This window comes from Delphinapterus leucas, chromosome 8 (genome assembly GCF_059928025.1).
Source record: "Delphinapterus leucas isolate spDelLeu-1000000601 "Yukka" chromosome 8, BTC_Dleu_Yukka2, whole genome shotgun sequence".
Lineage (NCBI taxonomy): Eukaryota > Metazoa > Chordata > Mammalia > Artiodactyla > Monodontidae > Delphinapterus > Delphinapterus leucas.
In genome coordinates, this window is record NC_143136.1 from 7,802,692 (window position 1) to 7,819,655 (window position 16,964).

Consider the following 16,964-nt stretch of genomic DNA (forward strand, 5'->3'; position numbering starts at 1 on the left):
ACCTGGCCTTGGCTGTAGCAGGTCCGGAACAAGAAATGCAAAGAGAAGAGAAACAGCCTTTCATTGAAGGCCTGCTACGTGCCAGGCCCCATGCTCGGTGCTCCCCTGCTTTATTACGGGCCTCCCAAACCTGCGGCGGGCATATGTATGCGGGGAGAGGGGAGGTTAAAGAACCCCACTGTGCAGTGTGGTAGATGGTGGCCACTCTGAGCGGTCCCCTTCCTTCATTCTCCGAGTGGCGCAGGGAGGCCAGGCCCCAGGCCCACTCGTTGTTGGGGACTCGGGGTGGCCTCCAGCCTTTGGACCTAGGCCTGTGCCCTTCCTCGTCGTGCTCATGGACCCCGTCGAGCTCCAGTACCCTTCTGAGCCTGTATCTACCTTTCCCGCAGCTGCGGCCCGGGGGGACCATGCGCCGGCCCGCTAGGAGCCTGGCGGCCGGGAGCATCCTGTAGCTGAGATCGCCAAGGGCTGCGCGGTGGTGCCCGCGGCGCCATGGAGGCCCCGTATTCGATGACAGCACACTACGACGAGTTCCAGGAGGTCAAGTACGTGAGCCGGTGCGGTGGGGGAGGCGCGCGGGGAACGTCGCTGCCCCCCGGCTTCCCGCTGAGTGCGGGGCGCAGCGCCCCCGGGGCCCGGGCCGGGCTGCCGCGCTGGAACCGGCGCGAGGTGTGCCTGCTGTCGGGGCTGGTGTTCGCCGCGGGCCTCTGTGCCATCCTGGCCGCCATGCTGGCTCTCAAGTACCTGGGCCCGGGAGCGGCGGGAGGCGCCACCTGCTCCGAGGGCTGCCCGGAGCGAAAGGCCTTTGCGCGCGCCGCCCGCTTCTTGGCCTCCAACCTGGACGCCAGCATAGACCCGTGCCAGGACTTTTACTCCTTCGCGTGCGGCGGCTGGCTGAGGCGCCACGCCATCCCGGACGACAAGCTCACCTACGGTACCATCGCGGCCATCGGCGAGCAGAACGAGGAGCGCCTGCGGCGCTTGCTGGCGCGGTCCGGGGGCGGGCCCGGCGGCGCAGCCCAGCGCAAGGTGCGCGCTTTCTTCCGCTCCTGCCTGGACATGCGTGAAATCGAACGGCTCGGCCCGCGGCCCATGCTCGAGGTCATCGAGGACTGCGGGGGCTGGGACCTGGGTGGCGCGGCGGAGCGCCCGGGGGCGGCGGCGCCCTGGGACCTCAACCGGTTGCTGTACAAGGCTCAGGGCGTGTACAGCGCCGCCGCGCTCTTCTCGCTCACCGTCAGTCTGGACGACAGGAACTCCTCGCGCTACGTCATCCGTGTGAGTGCGCCCCCCCTCCCGCACCGGGCACCCCACAAGGGGCTAGGAACTAGGGGTCCCGCGGCCTGGCAGGCCTGCCCTGCGCTCCCTGTGCGCCCAGAAGACGGGTGCGGAAGGGGAGGGGAGGGTAGAGGAACGGAAGGGAGCGCGCACCGGCAGAGCGCGGGAGGAGGCGCAAGTAATTTCCCTCGAGTAATTGCGGTGTTTAGCAGAGCCGCGGGAGCCGCAATTTCCCAGCCCTCTGGCAGCGGTGAGAGCTCTGAGGGAGGGGTGTACTGATGGGCTGTGGTGACAGGCCTGTCGGGCTGGGGCGGGCTGGAATTTCTGCGAGGCGGGGGACCAAGTGTCAGTGCGCCCCTCACAGGTAGGGAGAGGACAGGGTTACAGGAGGAAAGGTGGCGGGCATCCCCCTCTGTCCCCAGGCTCGGCCGATCAGGTGTGTGGGCTTAGACCGGCTTCTCTGGAATGAGGGAGGGGCTACTGTCTTTATGCTCCCCGGGCTGGTGACAGTGGATGCCTGGCGTGTCCTCAGTTTCCCTTCTGAATGGGAATTCAGTCTGTTTGCAGGAGCCGGGAGAGTTGATCTCTGTCCCCATCTCTCTCCACAGATTGACCAGGATGGGCTCACCCTGCCAGAGAGGACCCTGTACTTAGCTCAGGATGGGGAGAGTGCGAAGGTGTGGGCGCATGCGGTGGGGTTCAGGGAAGGCCTGGGACTCCGGCGGCCTGGACCAGGGCCTGGTACCGACTGCATCCTTGCCGTGCCCCTCCTGGTGCAGATCCTGGCAGCTTACCGTGTGTTCATGGAGCGCCTGCTCAGCCTCTTGGGTGCTGAGGCCGTAGAGCAGAAGGCCCAGGAGATCCTGCAGCTGGAGCAGCAGCTGGCCAACGTGAGGAGGGCGACTGCTGTGTGCTGGGGGCGGCGAGTACTGGGCGGGGCTTGGTCAGCTCTGCCGTCCGTCCCCAGATCACAGTGTCAGAGTATGATGACCTCCGGCGAGATGTTAGCTCCATATACAACAAGGTGACACTGGGGCAGCTGCAGAAGATCACCCCCCACGTGAGTGTGACCCAGCTCTGGTGGGGGAGGCGCTGATCTTGGGACTCCTGGGCTGTCCCCTCCCCAGGGACGAGCAAGGCCTCCATGGCCATGGACTCACGTGTCCTCTTGTTGCCCCTACCTGACCCCCTCCCTGTCTTCTGTGGTCCCTGCCACCCCACCCCACTGCCCCCATCTGTGGTCCCACAGCTGCGGTGGAAGTGGCTACTGGACCAGATCTTCCAGGAGGACTTCTCAGAGGATGAAGAGCTGGTGCTTCTGGCTACAGACTATATGCAGCAGGTGTCCCAGCTCATCCGCTCCACACCCCGCAGGTACAGCTGCCCGTCACCCGCCTGCTACCTGCCTGCCCCCCAGGCCCCCCCCCCCCGCATCCCAGACCTATCTGCTTGGAGAGCTTTGAATTTCTGCCTCCACCTCTGTCCAGTATCCACCCACTCTGGGGAGGCAGGCGAGGAGCACCGGAAAAGGAGTCCAGACCCCTAGGTTCAGACCTGGCTGTCCCACCTACTCTGTGGGACCCTGGGCAGAGCTGTGAGCTTCCCGGGCTGCGGTTTCCTCATGTGGGGATGGTGAGGCTTGAGTGAGTCTGAAGTCAGAAGGGGAAATGGTGGCCGCAACTCTGCTCCCCCAGGGCCACCTTGAGGAAAGCCTCCCTGGTCTCTGCCCCACTTGGGAAAGACCTGAGGCCTCTCGAGGCCAGTTCTGAGGCAGGCAGTCACCCCAAGTGGCCATTCTCCCACCCCACAGCAAGTCAGAAACCAGTGCTGGCCCTGCCGCATCAGCCTCAGGTGCTGTGCTTGGTGGCAGAGGTGGGTCTGCTGCGTGTGGGCCCAGCCCTCCTCCCTGACTGGGGCTGGGAGTACCTGGAACAACCCTCAGTCCTGTGCAGGTGCTTGGTCCCGCCCTAGGCTGGGGGCTGGGGGCCGGGGCGCCCGCGCACGTGAGCCCGTCGGGACACCCAGCTGCTTCACCTGGCCCTCAGGATCCTACACAACTACCTGGTGTGGCGCGTGGTGGTGGTCCTGAGTGAGCACCTGTCCCCACCGTTCCGAGAGGCCCTGCACGAGCTGGCACGGGAGATGGAGGGCAGCGACAAGCCACAGGAGCTGGCCCGTGTCTGCCTGGGCCAGGCCAACCGTCACTTTGGCATGGCACTCGGTGCTCTTTTTGTACATGAGCACTTCTCGGCTGCCAGCAAGGCCAAGGTCAGGCTGCCCTGGCCTTGAGGGTAGGGGTGCGGGTCCTGAGATGGGCATGAAGTTCTTGCATGGCCTTGGTCCAAGCATGAGGAGCATGGGGAGCCCCGCACGTCCCCCTGCAGCCAAGGGCACCGGGCTCAGCTGAGGGCTCGGCCATCTCTGAGCCTCCAGGCTACTCCTCACCAGGCTTCCTCCTCCAGGAAGCCCACCTGGTTTGTCAGCTGCAGGACCCTCTCCCCACCAAGCTCCTGCCCTCCCTGCTCTGCCATGCTCAGTGGGATGGCCTTAGGAATGCCGAGCGGCAAGTCCTGGGCTTAGGAAGTGGTGCTGAATGATTAGGGGGTACCCCTTACTCCAGGTGCTGGGGGCTCAGAGCTAAGGCCTCCTGGGTTGACCCTTGATTCCTGACCCCTGACCCTGCAGGTACAGCAGCTGGTAGAAGACATCAAGTACATCTTGGGCCAGCGCCTGGAGGAGCTGGACTGGATGGATGCTGAGACCAAGGCGGCCGCTCGGGCCAAGGTGACGTGGGACCCTTTTCCCATTTGTTGGTTCCACAATCACACAGTAAGTGCCTACTGTGTGCCAAGAGCTGGGATAACAAAAGAGACAAAGACGCCTCTTGTGGAGTTGGCATCACCCAGCCTGCTTTCCCCTTTGCCTGAGCCCCAGCCCTGTGCTGGCCCTGGAGCTTTCTCCCTTAGAGGGGTGGAAGGCCATCTCCTGAGGCCCTGGCCCACTCACCACCCTCTCGCCTGCAGCTCCAGTACATGATGGTGATGGTGGGCTACCCGGACTTCCTGCTGAAACCCGAGGCTGTGGACAAGGAGTATGAGGTGGGCCTGCCCCTGCCCTACCCAGCCTGACCCCTCAGGCTTCTCCAGGCCCGTGGCCGAGACCCCTGTGGAGACCAACCACCACCACAGAGAAAGAGACACAGCCCTCAGCTGACGGACGCGGGGAGGGCGTGGGGCCTGCTGGGTGCTGGTCTAGCCCTGCCCCGGCCTGCCGGTGAGTGCTGCCCATCCCCCATGCAGTTTGAGGTCCACGAGAAGACCTACTTCAAGAACATCTTGAACAGCATCCGTTTCAGCATCCAGCTCTCAGTCAAGAAGATCCGGCAGGAGGTGGACAAGTCCACGTGGGTACCTGGGCTGCAGCTGGGGGGCCCGGTGTGCCATGGGGTGCCATGGGGACAGTGTTCCTTACCAACGCCAGGAGGTTGACGCCTCACAGACACGCTGGTGGGGAGCGAGGACCAGGCCTGCACAGGGTGCGAGTGGGGGCTGTCAGGGTGTGGGACCAGCCCGGGGGACGCCCAGGATGTAGCTGTAGGCTGGGACACCAGGGCATCCTTTAAGGAGGAGGAGACTAGGAGGTAGGGGTTGTAGGGGAGGGAGTGTGGGTCCCCCCAGCTGACCCCAGCCTCCCTCCACAGGTGGCTCCTCCCCCCACAGGCGCTCAATGCCTACTATCTACCCAACAAGAACCAGATGGGTAAGGGGGTGTGTCCAGACGAGGAGCAGGGCCTGGAGGTGGGGAGGGTCTCCCGCTGACCATGGCCTCCCTGCAGTGTTCCCCGCTGGAATCCTGCAGCCTACGCTGTACGACCCTGACTTTCCGCAGTGAGTAGGGAACCTGGCGTGAGCCAGAGCTACGGCCGAGGCCGTGTCTGCGGGGTGGGTGGGGACTGCTCAGATGGCCCCATGTCCGGGCTGGGCACCGCAGTCATGACAGCTGCAACCCTGGGTCCCCGTAGTCCCACTTCATCTTTGGTTATTTAGAAAAAGGTGTAGGTTTTTTTTTTTTTTTCATTCTTTTAAATGTCCTGAGTCCCCCTTACCTGGTTTGAGGCTTTTTTGCGTGTTGCAAAACTGGAACAATCCTAGTGATGAGGAAAAAGGCTAAATCCCATGTGGGGTGCCTCAGTTTCCCTCCTGTCTCCCTCCAACCCTGTCTCCTCCCCGCAGCCCTGCTCTGTTAGATGCTATTTCCTAAAAGGCAGCTGCACAGGTGTCACGGGCCCCTTTTACGTACCCCATGAGGAAGCTGAGGCACAAGCATTCTGGGACCGTGCAGTCACTGGCCTCCCTGGGCTACCTCGTGGCCTGGCCAGGGCCTCCTGAGGCCTGGGCAGCAGCTCGGCGGGGCTCTCAGAGGGCGGGCGAGGCTGGGGCCTGACGCTGCTGCCACGGGCCCAGGTCTCTGAACTACGGGGGCATCGGCACCATCATTGGGCATGAGCTGACCCATGGCTACGATGACTGGGGTGAGGCCTGCGGGCGGCGCGAGGGGTGGCGGAGGACAGGCAGTGGCGGGCAGGGTGGTGAGGGCCAATGGAAGCCCCGTGGCTCCCCTGTGCCTGTTGGCTGGTGGGTGGGGAGGGCCTTGGTGCCCAGCCGGGCTCTGCGGTGAAGGCCAGTCTCGGCCCGCCCCCACCCGCTGCCCACAGGGGGCCAGTATGACCGCTCGGGCAACCTGCTGCACTGGTGGACAGAGGACTCCCACAGCCGCTTCCTGCGCAAGGCCGAGTGCATCGTCCACCTCTACGACAACTTCACTGTCTACAACCAGCGGGTGAGGCCCCCTCGCTGCCCCCTGGGCCCCTCAGGCCTGGCCAGCGCAGACTAGGAGCGTGCACACCTCCATGCACGCTCACGTGCCTGAACAAACCCAGCACCGAGCTCCGTGCACACCCGCCAGGGTCTGCGTGCACACTGACTTGGGTGAGAGAATGAGTTCGCACAGACTCACAGGCACGTGGGGCACAAAGTGGGGGAGTCCTACCCAAAACCTCTGGGAAAGGGCAGGTGGGTGGAGGCAGGGCCCAGGGAGGCAAGGCCCGAAGGAGGCCAGAGGGCCTTGGGGAGCCTCCAACCTCTTCCCTTCTCGCCAGGTGAATGGGAAGCACACACTTGGAGAGAACATTGCGGACATGGGCGGCCTCAAGCTCGCCTACTATGTGAGCTGCCCCTGCCTGGCCCTCGATCCTCGAGGGAGGAGTGGTGGGGGGCACTGGGGACTGGGCTAGAGACCTAGTCATCCCTCCCTCCCCATCCTGTTGAGCTCTGGTCTTGGAGGGGAGGTGCTGTGCTGGGCACAGGGTCCACTGGAAGAGGGACTCCTAGGCCCCCCGCCTTCCAGGAGAGCAAAGAGGGCTGCCTGGAGGGGGTGGCACCTGCCTGGGGTTAGCCTTCTGGGGAGGGAAGAAGGCAGGGGTCCGGGGCGCTCAGCAGGGTGGGTGGTGCGCAGAGCTGGGGCGGGTGAGGGCCTGACTGAGTGGAGGGTGCCAGGTGGCCCCGTTGCGGGCACCGCAGCTCCATGCTCTGCACCCCCAGGCCTATCAGAAGTGGGTGCGCGAGCACGGCCCCGAGCACCCGCTGCACCGGCTCAAGTACACGCACGATCAGCTCTTCTTCATCGCCTTCGCCCAGGTGTGCGGGCGGGGCCAGGAGGGGAGGGGGTGGGGCATAGCTTCCAGCCGATCTCCCATCAGCCACCCCTCCGAGAGCCCTGTGGGTTCTGGTGGGGGATCGAGGCCTAGCGTGCAGGGCTTCGTCAGCGGACGCCCGGCCTCATGTCCCCGCTCCTCCCCACCGCCCCCGTCCTGGCCCAGAACTGGTGCATCAAGCGGCGGTCGCAGTCCATCTACCTGCAGGTGCTGACCGACAAGCACGCGCCTGAGCACTACAGGTATCCCAGCTGCCTGCCTGGGCCTCGCCCCCTCCTGTGTCTGCGCTGGCAGCGGGTCGGGGTGGGAACCCCCAGCTGCCTGCCTGGGCCTCGCCCCCTCCTGTGTCTGCGCTGGGAGCGGGTCGGGGTGGGAACCCCCAGCTGCCTGCCTGGGCCTCGCCCCCTCCTGTGTCTGCGCTGGGAGCAGGTCGGGGTGGGAAGGGACAGCTGGGGTACGGTGGCCTGTACCGCACACTCTGTGGGTCTCTCCCCTGCCCCAGGGTGCTGGGCAGCGTGTCCCAGTTCGAGGAGTTCGGCCGGGCCTTCCATTGCCCCAAGGACTCGCCCATGAACCCTGCCCACAAGTGCTCTGTGTGGTGAGCCTGGCTGCCCACCTGCACGCACCCACTTCCCTGCACGGATGGCCTCTCGCTGGCGGCCGGGGCAGTCATGGACCCGGCTCTGGTCCACTCTGGGTGCCATCCGCCTCCCCAGCCCCTCCGGGACCCAGCACCCAGTCACTGTCCCTCACTTCAGGAGGGACCCAGAACAGGGGTGAAGTTGGGCTCCAGGAGGGCCTGGGGGAGAGACGCTAAGGTCCCCAGACTAGGCTCTTGGGAGCCAGACCCCTACCCCGGCTGGATTGTACAGGCCCCGCCTTCGCTGTGTTCTCGCTGCTAAGTCAGGTCAATAAAGCTGCTCTACTGTTGCCTCCGCCTCCTCAGGGGCCCCCCGAGCAGGTGGGACTGGATGAACTCCCGGGGGAGACTCAGGCCCTTAACAGAATGAGACCCTAGAGAAGACCTTTTTGTCTCCTCCTGGTGGCCTCGGCAGGGCTGCCTCTGTCCCACCTCCCCAGCTCTTGTCTTTCCCACCAAGCACCCACGCCGCCCTCCACCAAAGTCCTGCCGAGGCCCCTGCACAGTCCTGAGGGTGCCCCTGGGCCAGTCTCATGGGGGCCAGAACACCAAGCCCAGTGACCTACACCCCAGCCTGACGCTGGGACTTAACTTCTCCTGATTGTCCAGAGTGGTGCCCCCCTCAGCCCTGCAGGAGTTTCTGCAGTGTCCCCTAGCCAGTCATCACCCCAGGCTAGGCCTTGGCTAAGCTTCTTGGAGAAAGGGGGCCGGTGATGCGTGGCCTCCAGGCGTCCCCTCCAGCGTGGAGCTCCTGGGAAGACAGAAGGGGAGGAGTGGTGGGGGCAGGGTGCCGAGGGGGGCTGCGGGCGTGGCCCAGGGTGGGAGGGGAGGAGAAGTGCTGCTCTATCTTGGGCGGGAGGGCAGTGGGAGGGAGGAGCCCCACTGGCGGATCCCAGGCGTCTGCAGGGCTGAGGCTGCCGGCCCTACCTGCTCCAGTCTGTTTCTCTTACTTCAGGGGTGGCCTAGAGAAATCAGCCACTCCCTGAGCAGTGCCCAGTAGGTGTGGCCTGTCCCCATCTCCCGCTGCAGGGGTGAACCTGTTGCCGGTCCAGCTCCCGTCTTTATGCTCAGATAATGTCTGTCTGTCTCTCAGCCTTGAGTGATGTTTAAAAAGTCCCTGTTATCTGAGCCTTGGATGCACCAGCCTGAGGGAGTGGGGACAGAAAACGCACCTGCCACAGTGATCGGGCCCCAGCGGAGGGTGGGGCTCCGCAGAGAAGAGGCAGGAGCGAGGAAGGGCGCCACGGGGGAGGCCGCGCTAGTCAGTCCAGGGCGCGGAGCCCTGCTCAGAGCTGCCTGTCGGGGGCGGTGGGGCCCTTGTGTTCAGGGCTCCTGAGAGCTGCTGTGTTTATGGATCTTCCTTGGTTTCCTCCTGAAGCCTCTCTCCCCCTGGGCTGGGCAAATACATACCATGTCCTTCGGGCAGTGAGGGCAGAAAGACAGTCTAGCTCCCTGTCTCGACCTGCCATCCACCTTCTGGTCGGGGACTTTCTGCATGCGGTGCCTCACCCCCTCCCTCTGGCCTGGGATCCTGGCTGGAATCGTAACCATCAGGCCCAGCCCTCTGGTCCCCGGCCCGGCTCCCTGCTTTGCCCAGCTCCACCCAAGACTGATCCCCCCCATCTCCCTGCCAGCCTAGGGGAGGCCTTGGGGTTGGGGGACCTGTAGTGTGACTCCAGCAGGAAGTGCAGCGAAGCCCAGGTACCCCTGGGGCCAAGTTCCTCCCCCTTCCGTCTGTGCCCAGCAGAGGGGGCCAGTGGGGTCGGGCATGTGGGGGAAGGTGGGCCCCTGGGATAGGACATGGGGTTCCTGGCCTCGAGACTGTCCCGAGCTGGAAGCTGGGAAGCCTGGGGGCCTCAGCTGCTGGCCCGGGGCCTCATGCCCAGCGTGTGTCCCAGCTGGGGACCACCCACCCTTCCGGCAGGGTTGCGGATGACAGGCCGTGAGGCCACAAGAGACCCCTCCGCCTGATGGATTCCTGCTGGGCTCATGGTGGTGATGTCACTGCTACCCGGGGCTGCAGGGCTCCTCGCATCTTTGGGGAGGACCGAGGGAGACCAGCCGGTCAGAGGGAACACAAGCCAAGGGCATACCAAGGACAGGGTCCCGGCCCTTAGGGCCCACGAATTTCAGACAGCCAAGGAGCCCAGAGCCACGGGGTGGCCCTGCAGGGCACGGTGGTGACACGTGTGTCACCCACTGGTTCCCAGAATGCTTTTCCAGACAGAACCTGAGAGCATCCTCACTGCAGTGAGGCTGGACAGAGGACAGAGACAGCGTCTTTTACAGACAGGGAGCTCAGGGGAGTCACGTGCCCTGCGCAGGGTCACACTGCTCGTGTCAGCTGATGGGTGCGTCTTGGTTGCCGGGTCCTCTGGAGCTCCGGGTGTCCATTCTACACTCAGCATACCGTCTCAACAGGTTCTGTTAGGAAACCAAGCATATAGCGTAGATGCTGGCCACTTCGTGGTCTACCAGGCCCTGTACTTGCAGCCGAGCTGAGGGTCCGCTGACTGTGATGCTGCTGAGGTGAGGACTTGACCCAGCTCAGCACAGCTGCCCATGTGGCCTCAGTTTCCCTTGTGTTGGGTGAGGGGTCATGAGTGCAGTGGCGAAGGCCCTTCCGGGTGTGCAGTGACTCTAGAAGCAGCCTCAGGGCAGGTCGTTGCAGGGCTGACTCCATCCATCCCCGGGGGTGGCTCACCGCGCAGCAGTCATCCTCTGAGCGGAGCTTATTGCGATGACAGAAAGCACTCTTCAACTAAGCGCTTAACAGCGGGGAAGTGAAGGAGCTCGGGGATGGTTTACAGCTGCACCTGAGCTTCCACCTGTGAGCCCTCGTGCACAGGGCTCATGGTTCTGCCATCCACGGCTTTGAGCCCGAGCCTTGAGCCTGGGGGTCACTGCTGGGTGACCCTGGCAACTGATCCTCCCTCTCACCCTGTCAGGACCCCAGGAGCATCACCGGCAGACCCGGGGTGTGTCTGAGGGGGGGCCCGCCTGTGGTGCATGCGTTTGAGCTCCTCTGCCCCCAGGACTGCACAGCTGCTGCCTCCGCAGTGAGAGCCCCACAGAGTCCTCAGTGCCATCAAGGTCACCGAGCAGCCCTGTCCCGCAAGCCTTTCTAACCAGTTCAGTGGGGCCCAGATTCAAGTTCCTGCCACCCGCGTGGCTGCTTCTGTGCTGACCCCGGTGCCCAGTGCCCTGGGGAGCCCGGCTTGTGAGGAGCCCTAGACGCAATATTTTTAAATGGCTTGAGCCCTCACTCCAGGTATGCTGGGAACTCCAGGGTCGTCCATGAGCAAATGCCTCTGGGGTGGGTTCTCAGGGGGCTTGGGCTCCTCCTCCTTCCCCCTTGGGTGGGCTGGCCCTTCCCCACCCCACCCCCATACCCCCCATGCTGGGCAGCACCCTGACTCCTTCCCTCCCCAGGGGGCAGGTGGAGTCAGAGACAGCACTGCAGGTCTGCTTCCTGGGGGGCCCCTTTCACTGCCTCTTTCTCTCCCCTTCAGGGCACCTCACCCCTCCCCTAAACTGGCTTGAGGAACCCCCTTTCCCTGGATTTAGTAAAAAGAGCAATGTCCCGTCCCCCCTGCCAGCTCCAGGCCTGTCCAGAGGCTGAGCACTGTGCCCCCGAGGCTGCCCCTCGGGCCACCCTGTAGCAGACAGGACAGGACAGGGCAGCAGGCAGAGCATGAGAGCCCAGCTTCCTCCCCTGCCTCCACAGCCCGTATAGGAGCTTGGACTCGAATTTGGGTGGCACATCACTGAGTGGGACCTTGGCAGTTATGACTCCCCTCTCCACCCCACGTCCCAGGAGAGACTGCAGAGGAGGGGTCGTTTTCTTTGGATGTGAATTCTGCCACCTCCCACCCCTTAGAATCCATTTTTGTTTCAATGGCGTTTCCTCTTCCTGCTTCCCTTGCGAGGCGACACAGACACCTGTCACCACCGCAGCTTGCAGGGGTCCCAGGCGACTTCTGGAGAAACTGAGACCCTTTCCACCTTGGAGCCAGGCAGCCTCTAGGGTATCTGTCACCGCACAGCAGGTGACCACGAGAGCCAGTCCTTGGGAACATTTTCCAGAAAAATGCAGGCCTCCGACACGTAATTCCTTCATAGGATTATTGAAGGTTTCGGAACGATATGAAACTCAGCCTATCCTCCCCAAAGAAGTCCTCGCTCTATAGCCTCCCTTTTCCTGGAGGAGATCCCAAATTTGGACGGCAGGTTGCTGAGCGGGACCTCAACTGTGTGTGCTTCACCCTGAGGCCGAGCAGGAGAGCAGGGCCACCGTCCTGGCCTCACAAACCGCCAGGGGCTGGGATCCTACGTCCCGAGTCCCCCTCGCCTTCAGGGAAAGCTAGTTGCACCCTGGCCTGGCCTTTCCTTCAGAGCCCTCACGTGAGCTGGCCTCCAGCCCTGGTGTCCTGGTGGGATCCCTGCCCCGTGAGGTCAAAGGGGACCCCAGGCTCCCGACCCTGCAGACAGTTTCCCCTCCAGGCCCGACACTAGTCTTTGTCCCCAGTGCTGTTCACGGGACATGGCTTGTGGCTCATCTGGGGACTCCTTGTTGGCCCAGGTGGCATTCTCAGCCCTCAGTTGTTTACAGCCCACCTTTGAGCTGCCGTCCCACAGGTTCCACTGGCCATGGTCCCTCCCACCGGTGTGGGGGTGTCCCTCATTTTGCCCCGTGTCTCTGGCTGAGTTCGCCCTCTGCCTTGTGGTCTGCTGTCCTAAACAAAGGCCCGCCCCATCCAGGCCTCCTCCCTGCCCTGCTTGCCTTACCGCACAGGGTGGGGGGCGCCCCCTGCAGGGCATGCGCTGTTCATCCCTCAGCTCCAGCCCTTCGAGGGCCCCTGCCAGCCAGGCTGCCGTCCAGCAGGAGCTCACCGGGACAGAGGGGAAAGAGGCGGCGCCTGCCTCCGCGACCTCAGCTGTGCCCGGGGCCTGGGAGCCTCTGGCAGCGGCTCGGGCTGATTCACTGGGCTCAGGCAGCTCAGATTCCCCCAGCTGCTGGTACACGGTGCTGTGAAGCTGCATCTCTCCTTGTCTACTTTGCATAAATGATAATAAAAAACCCTCTTACCTTTCTGCGGGACCAAAGCATCGCGGGCACTGCTGACAGAGGTCTGCGTGGAGAGGTCTGCAGGCGGCTTACTTCCCTGTCACCCGAGGAGCCCAGGCCGGGCTGGGAGAGGAGGGGGTGCCCTGCTGGCTGATAATGAGGAACATGAAAGTCTGGTGAGCAAAGAAAGGGCCAGAACAGGGCACGGGACCTGGACACCCCCATATTGAGGGAGGACGGCGGCCTCACCATCTGGGACAGCGGGGCGGCTGTTTCCTTCCTGGGGGGCAGCTCCAGAGACACACAACTGGTCCCCAGGCACAGTGCCAAGCACGTCGGTGCAGGCTTGGCATCCCTGGTGGCAGGGTCAGATCAGGGGACCCTGGGCTGTGGCTTGGTGTGTGTGTCCGGAGCGAAGAGCCCTAAAGCTCTGCTCAGCTGGAGCAAGCACGTCCTGGGGCCACCTTAGATCAGAGGGTGCAATTTAAAACACCGCACAGCTTCCTGCAGGTCTCTGGAGGCGGGATTGGGGGAGGCATCGCCGAAGGGGCAAGAGCCTGCCATGCAGATGCCGACCGGGTGGGGAGACCTGTTTCTGGAAGCAGGGGGTGGGTAACAGCCTCAGATGGTAATGTCAGCCCCAAGGTCAGGAGGAGGGTACATCTGGCATCCCATCGGAGGCCTCCCGAGAGGCTTCAAGGCAGCGCGCCTGTTTTTACCCATCATGAAGCATCCTGGGTAGCCACCAGAGCCATGCTGGGCTCGGTGCCCAGCATGGGACAGGGGGTCACAGGGGCTCCAGGAGCTGGGGGTGGGTGGGGCTGCAGGTCTGGCTGGGACTGGACCGGGAGCGCCCCCGAGGGCCCAGTCTGAACTCTACAGGGAGTGACGCACCTGTGGTCACGGGAGTTTGGCCTAAGAGTCCTGTCCGGGGCCCAAGCACGCCTGGCCTCCCGTCGGAGTCTCAGGGGGTTGGGTGACGGGACTCTGGGCCTTCCAGAGGGCCTAGTGTGTGCTGGGGTCTCCCAGGCTTTCTCTCATTGGCAGCTTTGCCACATCCCTGGGCAGTCGGCACTGTTCCTATTTAATGTCTAGCTCCATGCTGCTGTCTTCATCCTGATGGAATAAAATTTACGTTTGGCGGCAGGAGAAGACAATTTAAGCATAACACACTCCCTGCCCGTATTGGGCCCCCGCTAACGTGCAGCGTGCACCTGCATTATACATGAAGCCGGCCTTCTCAGAGGTGCGAACGCCTGCTCTATCGTGAAGATCGGTGTTGTTTTTTATCTTTTCTGACACCGGCAATGTAACTCCGTACAAGATTACATTTCTTTCCCAATCCCGTGAGGGGTCATGGTGACCTGTCGCTCACTTTGTGTGTGCTCTTCTGGACCATGTATCTTAGGTCAACCTTGTGTAAAACCCCGGTGTGTGAGTTTAACGTACGATCCTTTATCTCAAAAATGTGTATGAACAGTCCTCAGAGGTTTCTGAAAGACTCTCTCCCGGGTTATAATCCTCAGTTGGCTCAAACAAAATTCTCTATTTCTTCTTTAGATCACTATTGATTAATTTTTCATCAACAGCGGTTTCGACCGGGCACCCACCCTCCGGCATGGTTCTCAGGTGTCCTGGGGAAGAGAATGTGGGCCCTGCAGGTTGGGGGGGGGGCCGACACAGTGTCCCCTCCTCATTTGCTCACCTCCAGTGGATTGTGACCTAGTAGAATTGAGTGTGTCTAGTTAAGTAGATTTATGGATTATATGATCTAGGTTTTAACAAACGAACCCTCCCAATCAAGTGGCTTACCAAAAAATCCTGTAAAGAAACTGCAAATAACACCCGTAATCTACAGCAGGTGAGCAACCACAGAAGTGGCAGCTGTGACACTCCTGACACACGCTCCTCCTCACCCACAGTACAGACCTGACAAGAAGTCAGCCCCAAATACAAAACATGAAACAAAACCAAACTGTTTGAAGCACCCTCACATCCATCATCGCTGGAGAAGCTGCTCTGGGCGCCTTGAGGTCTTCGTCGATAACAGCAGGAAACTCCCCTGGTGAGCAACTAAGCTTTCAGAACATGAAGACAAACCTCGCAGGTTTTCCCCAGTGATGTTTAAAGTGACGTGATTTTTGATATTTCCCTAAGCAGTGATGAATATTTGGAAGGCCCTTTTAAAGTCTCTTGCATGATAGCATAAGACAGAAAACACCTACCACCAGGCAAACATTTATTCTTTCTGCTGTAGTAACAATGGCAGAAACGATGAACAGAAAATGATCTGTCGACAGACTGAAAGGCATTTCTTTGCCAGCAAATACCTTTGGAAGATGTAGAGAAGACACTGCTCTAGACTGAAACAAAAAATGTTAGAGCAAATTACCCAGTGTGGGAGGTTTGCTATACAGTTAGCTGGCTGAAAGAAGAGGTGCTTCTACACGTCACAGCTTAAGGTATTTGCTGGATTCCATTCCGATAATCAAATACACAAACCACTTTTTTTTTTCTGTGTGAGCCACTAAAGGAAAGATATGGCAGGGAAGATATATTTCCAACATTTCATACTTTGTTTAATAAAAACAATGTCATGTGCGGAAACAACCTAAGTGCACCCGTTGATGGAACAGCTACTCCGAACGGATCTGATTTTAAAGGATATTAGATGATAAAACCTGCAGGGGCAGCAGAACCTGCAAAACTCACTCACTGGCCCATCCATGGTCAACCACGGCAGGGAAAAACTAGAAAACTTGAGGGCACATAAAATGCTGCAGGAGCCATCAGTGCTGTTAACTTTCAGAAACCAAGATTGTCCGAGTAGAGGAGAAGCTTTATGACAGATACTTGGTGATGAGGTTGGGTGTGACCATGAAAACATTCCGGATCAACCCCACAGAACGAGCCATGTTTATGGCAAGGTATTGAGAGCTGTCATCAGTCCTCCTGCCCTCTTTCTTCCTAACTTCCTTTCCTTCTTAAAGACCAATGTGCTGGTATTTTTCCAGGTGACAAGCATGTTGACCAAAATAAACAATCCATAATAGGAATTGTAAAGAGCTTTATTTGAGCCAAACGGAGGACTGGAAGACAGACTCCGGATTACTCTGAGAAACGGCTCCAGAGAAGCATGGATTTCAGCACAGTTTTACATCCTGTCAGAACAAAGAACATCAAACAAGTCAGGGATACATTCCTTCAAGGTTTCAAAACAACTAGATCAGCGCATACACAGAGCGTCAGTATGGCCTTGGCACCTGGGAAGGGAGTCTTATCATGGAAGGAGGACCAACGCTGGCATCTCAAGAAGGGAGGAATTTAACTTTTAACTTGGACGTTCTTTATGCCTGGTCAATGTGTCCTTTTCTTAGTAATTAAAGTAGATGTACAATGTATGTTTGATACGCCACAGGCAGGCTGTTCTAGTTAGCATAAAATTCAAGTTAACTCATGTATGAGCCAGAATGACTTCCCCAGACCTCAATATGTGAAAATTTCTTTTATCAACAGCTATCAGTCTTAAGTACCCAATAAAAAGCTTGAAAAAAAATAAACACACTTTCTCTGCACCTGCCCCTTCAAGATAAAGATGTTAGAACTGATGCTTGAGAATGTTTCCATGGACGCATGATTTTGTGTCCAACACTGTTTGACTGATAAAACCCCTCATACCTGCACAGTTTTTAAAAACTTGGAAACAGAAACTGTTTGTAATTTAGGTTTCATTTACATACCATAAAATTCACCCTTTTAAAGCGTACAGTACAGTGGTTTTTTTGAATACCCCAAGTTGTGCAGCCATGATCACTAATTCCAGAATAATCTGTTTTTAAACCTGTAGTTTGAAAATGTAGAGTCTCCTTGGGTTTTGAACCCATCTATGAAACATAAACAACCTTCTTCCATTCAGCTCCATAGCTTCGTGACAGCCACTAAAACCCAGAGTTGAAGTACACTGACCTGAGAGCCTGGCCTTCAAATTGATGTTTTACAGCGTTAAATCAACATTTTAGTAAATAGAGGAGCATACTGTCATATTAACATTTCTAGTGAGAGCAAAATGCTTTCTTGCAACTTTGTAAATGTACAAAGAAATTTGTAATTTTATAAAATGTATCAGAAAATATGGCTGTCCTCACCTTTGTAAAATTCTCTGAAATGTTCCCTTTGGGGATAGATACTCAGTGAGTGTAGTCATACTGGAGTGGGTGCTCAGGAATGTTCTCAGGCAGAGGTCAGAAATGTTACGAGTCTGCACT

General features: G+C 59.8%; 1 protein-coding gene across 3 annotated transcripts; it reads left to right on the forward strand.

Moving 5' to 3' along the window:
* Positions 1-492: 492 nt before the first annotated feature.
* ECEL1 (endothelin converting enzyme like 1) lies at positions 493-7,905 on the forward strand. 3 transcript variants are annotated; one of them, XM_089916216.1, is made up of 18 exons: positions 493-1,278; positions 1,887-1,955; positions 2,058-2,168; positions 2,246-2,338; positions 2,528-2,652; positions 3,324-3,546; positions 3,741-3,833; positions 3,964-4,062; positions 4,302-4,376; positions 4,578-4,681; positions 4,979-5,037; positions 5,114-5,165; positions 5,742-5,809; positions 5,993-6,117; positions 6,437-6,502; positions 6,879-6,974; positions 7,157-7,233; positions 7,494-7,905. In XM_089916216.1, the coding sequence occupies exons 1-18, from the start codon at positions 493-495 to the stop codon at positions 7,591-7,593; spliced, it is 2,421 nt and encodes an 806-aa protein (XP_089772342.1). In that variant the 3' UTR covers positions 7,594-7,905. The 3 variants fall into 3 exon arrangements, with proteins under 3 accessions (XP_089772342.1, XP_022424033.1, XP_022424034.1); XM_022568325.2 differs by lacking the exon at positions 3,741-3,833; XM_022568326.2 differs by lacking the exon at positions 3,741-3,833 and having other exon boundaries at positions 4,578-4,675.
* The last annotated feature ends 9,059 nt before the right edge of the window (positions 7,906-16,964 follow it).

What these genes read in the sequence shown, in the direction of transcription:
- ECEL1 (XM_089916216.1), top strand. Translation starts at nt 493, where the DNA reads ATGGAGGCCCCGTATTCGATGACAGCACACTACGACGAGTTCCAGGAG. An exon ending in AGTGGGATGGCCTTAGGAAT is followed by an intron (nt 3,834 to 3,963) that starts GCCGAGCGGCAA and finishes CTGACCCTGCAG; the next exon opens with GTACAGCAGCTGGTAGAAGA. An exon ending in TACGACCCTGACTTTCCGCA is followed by an intron (nt 5,166 to 5,741) that starts GTGAGTAGGGAA and finishes CCACGGGCCCAG; the next exon opens with GTCTCTGAACTACGGGGGCA.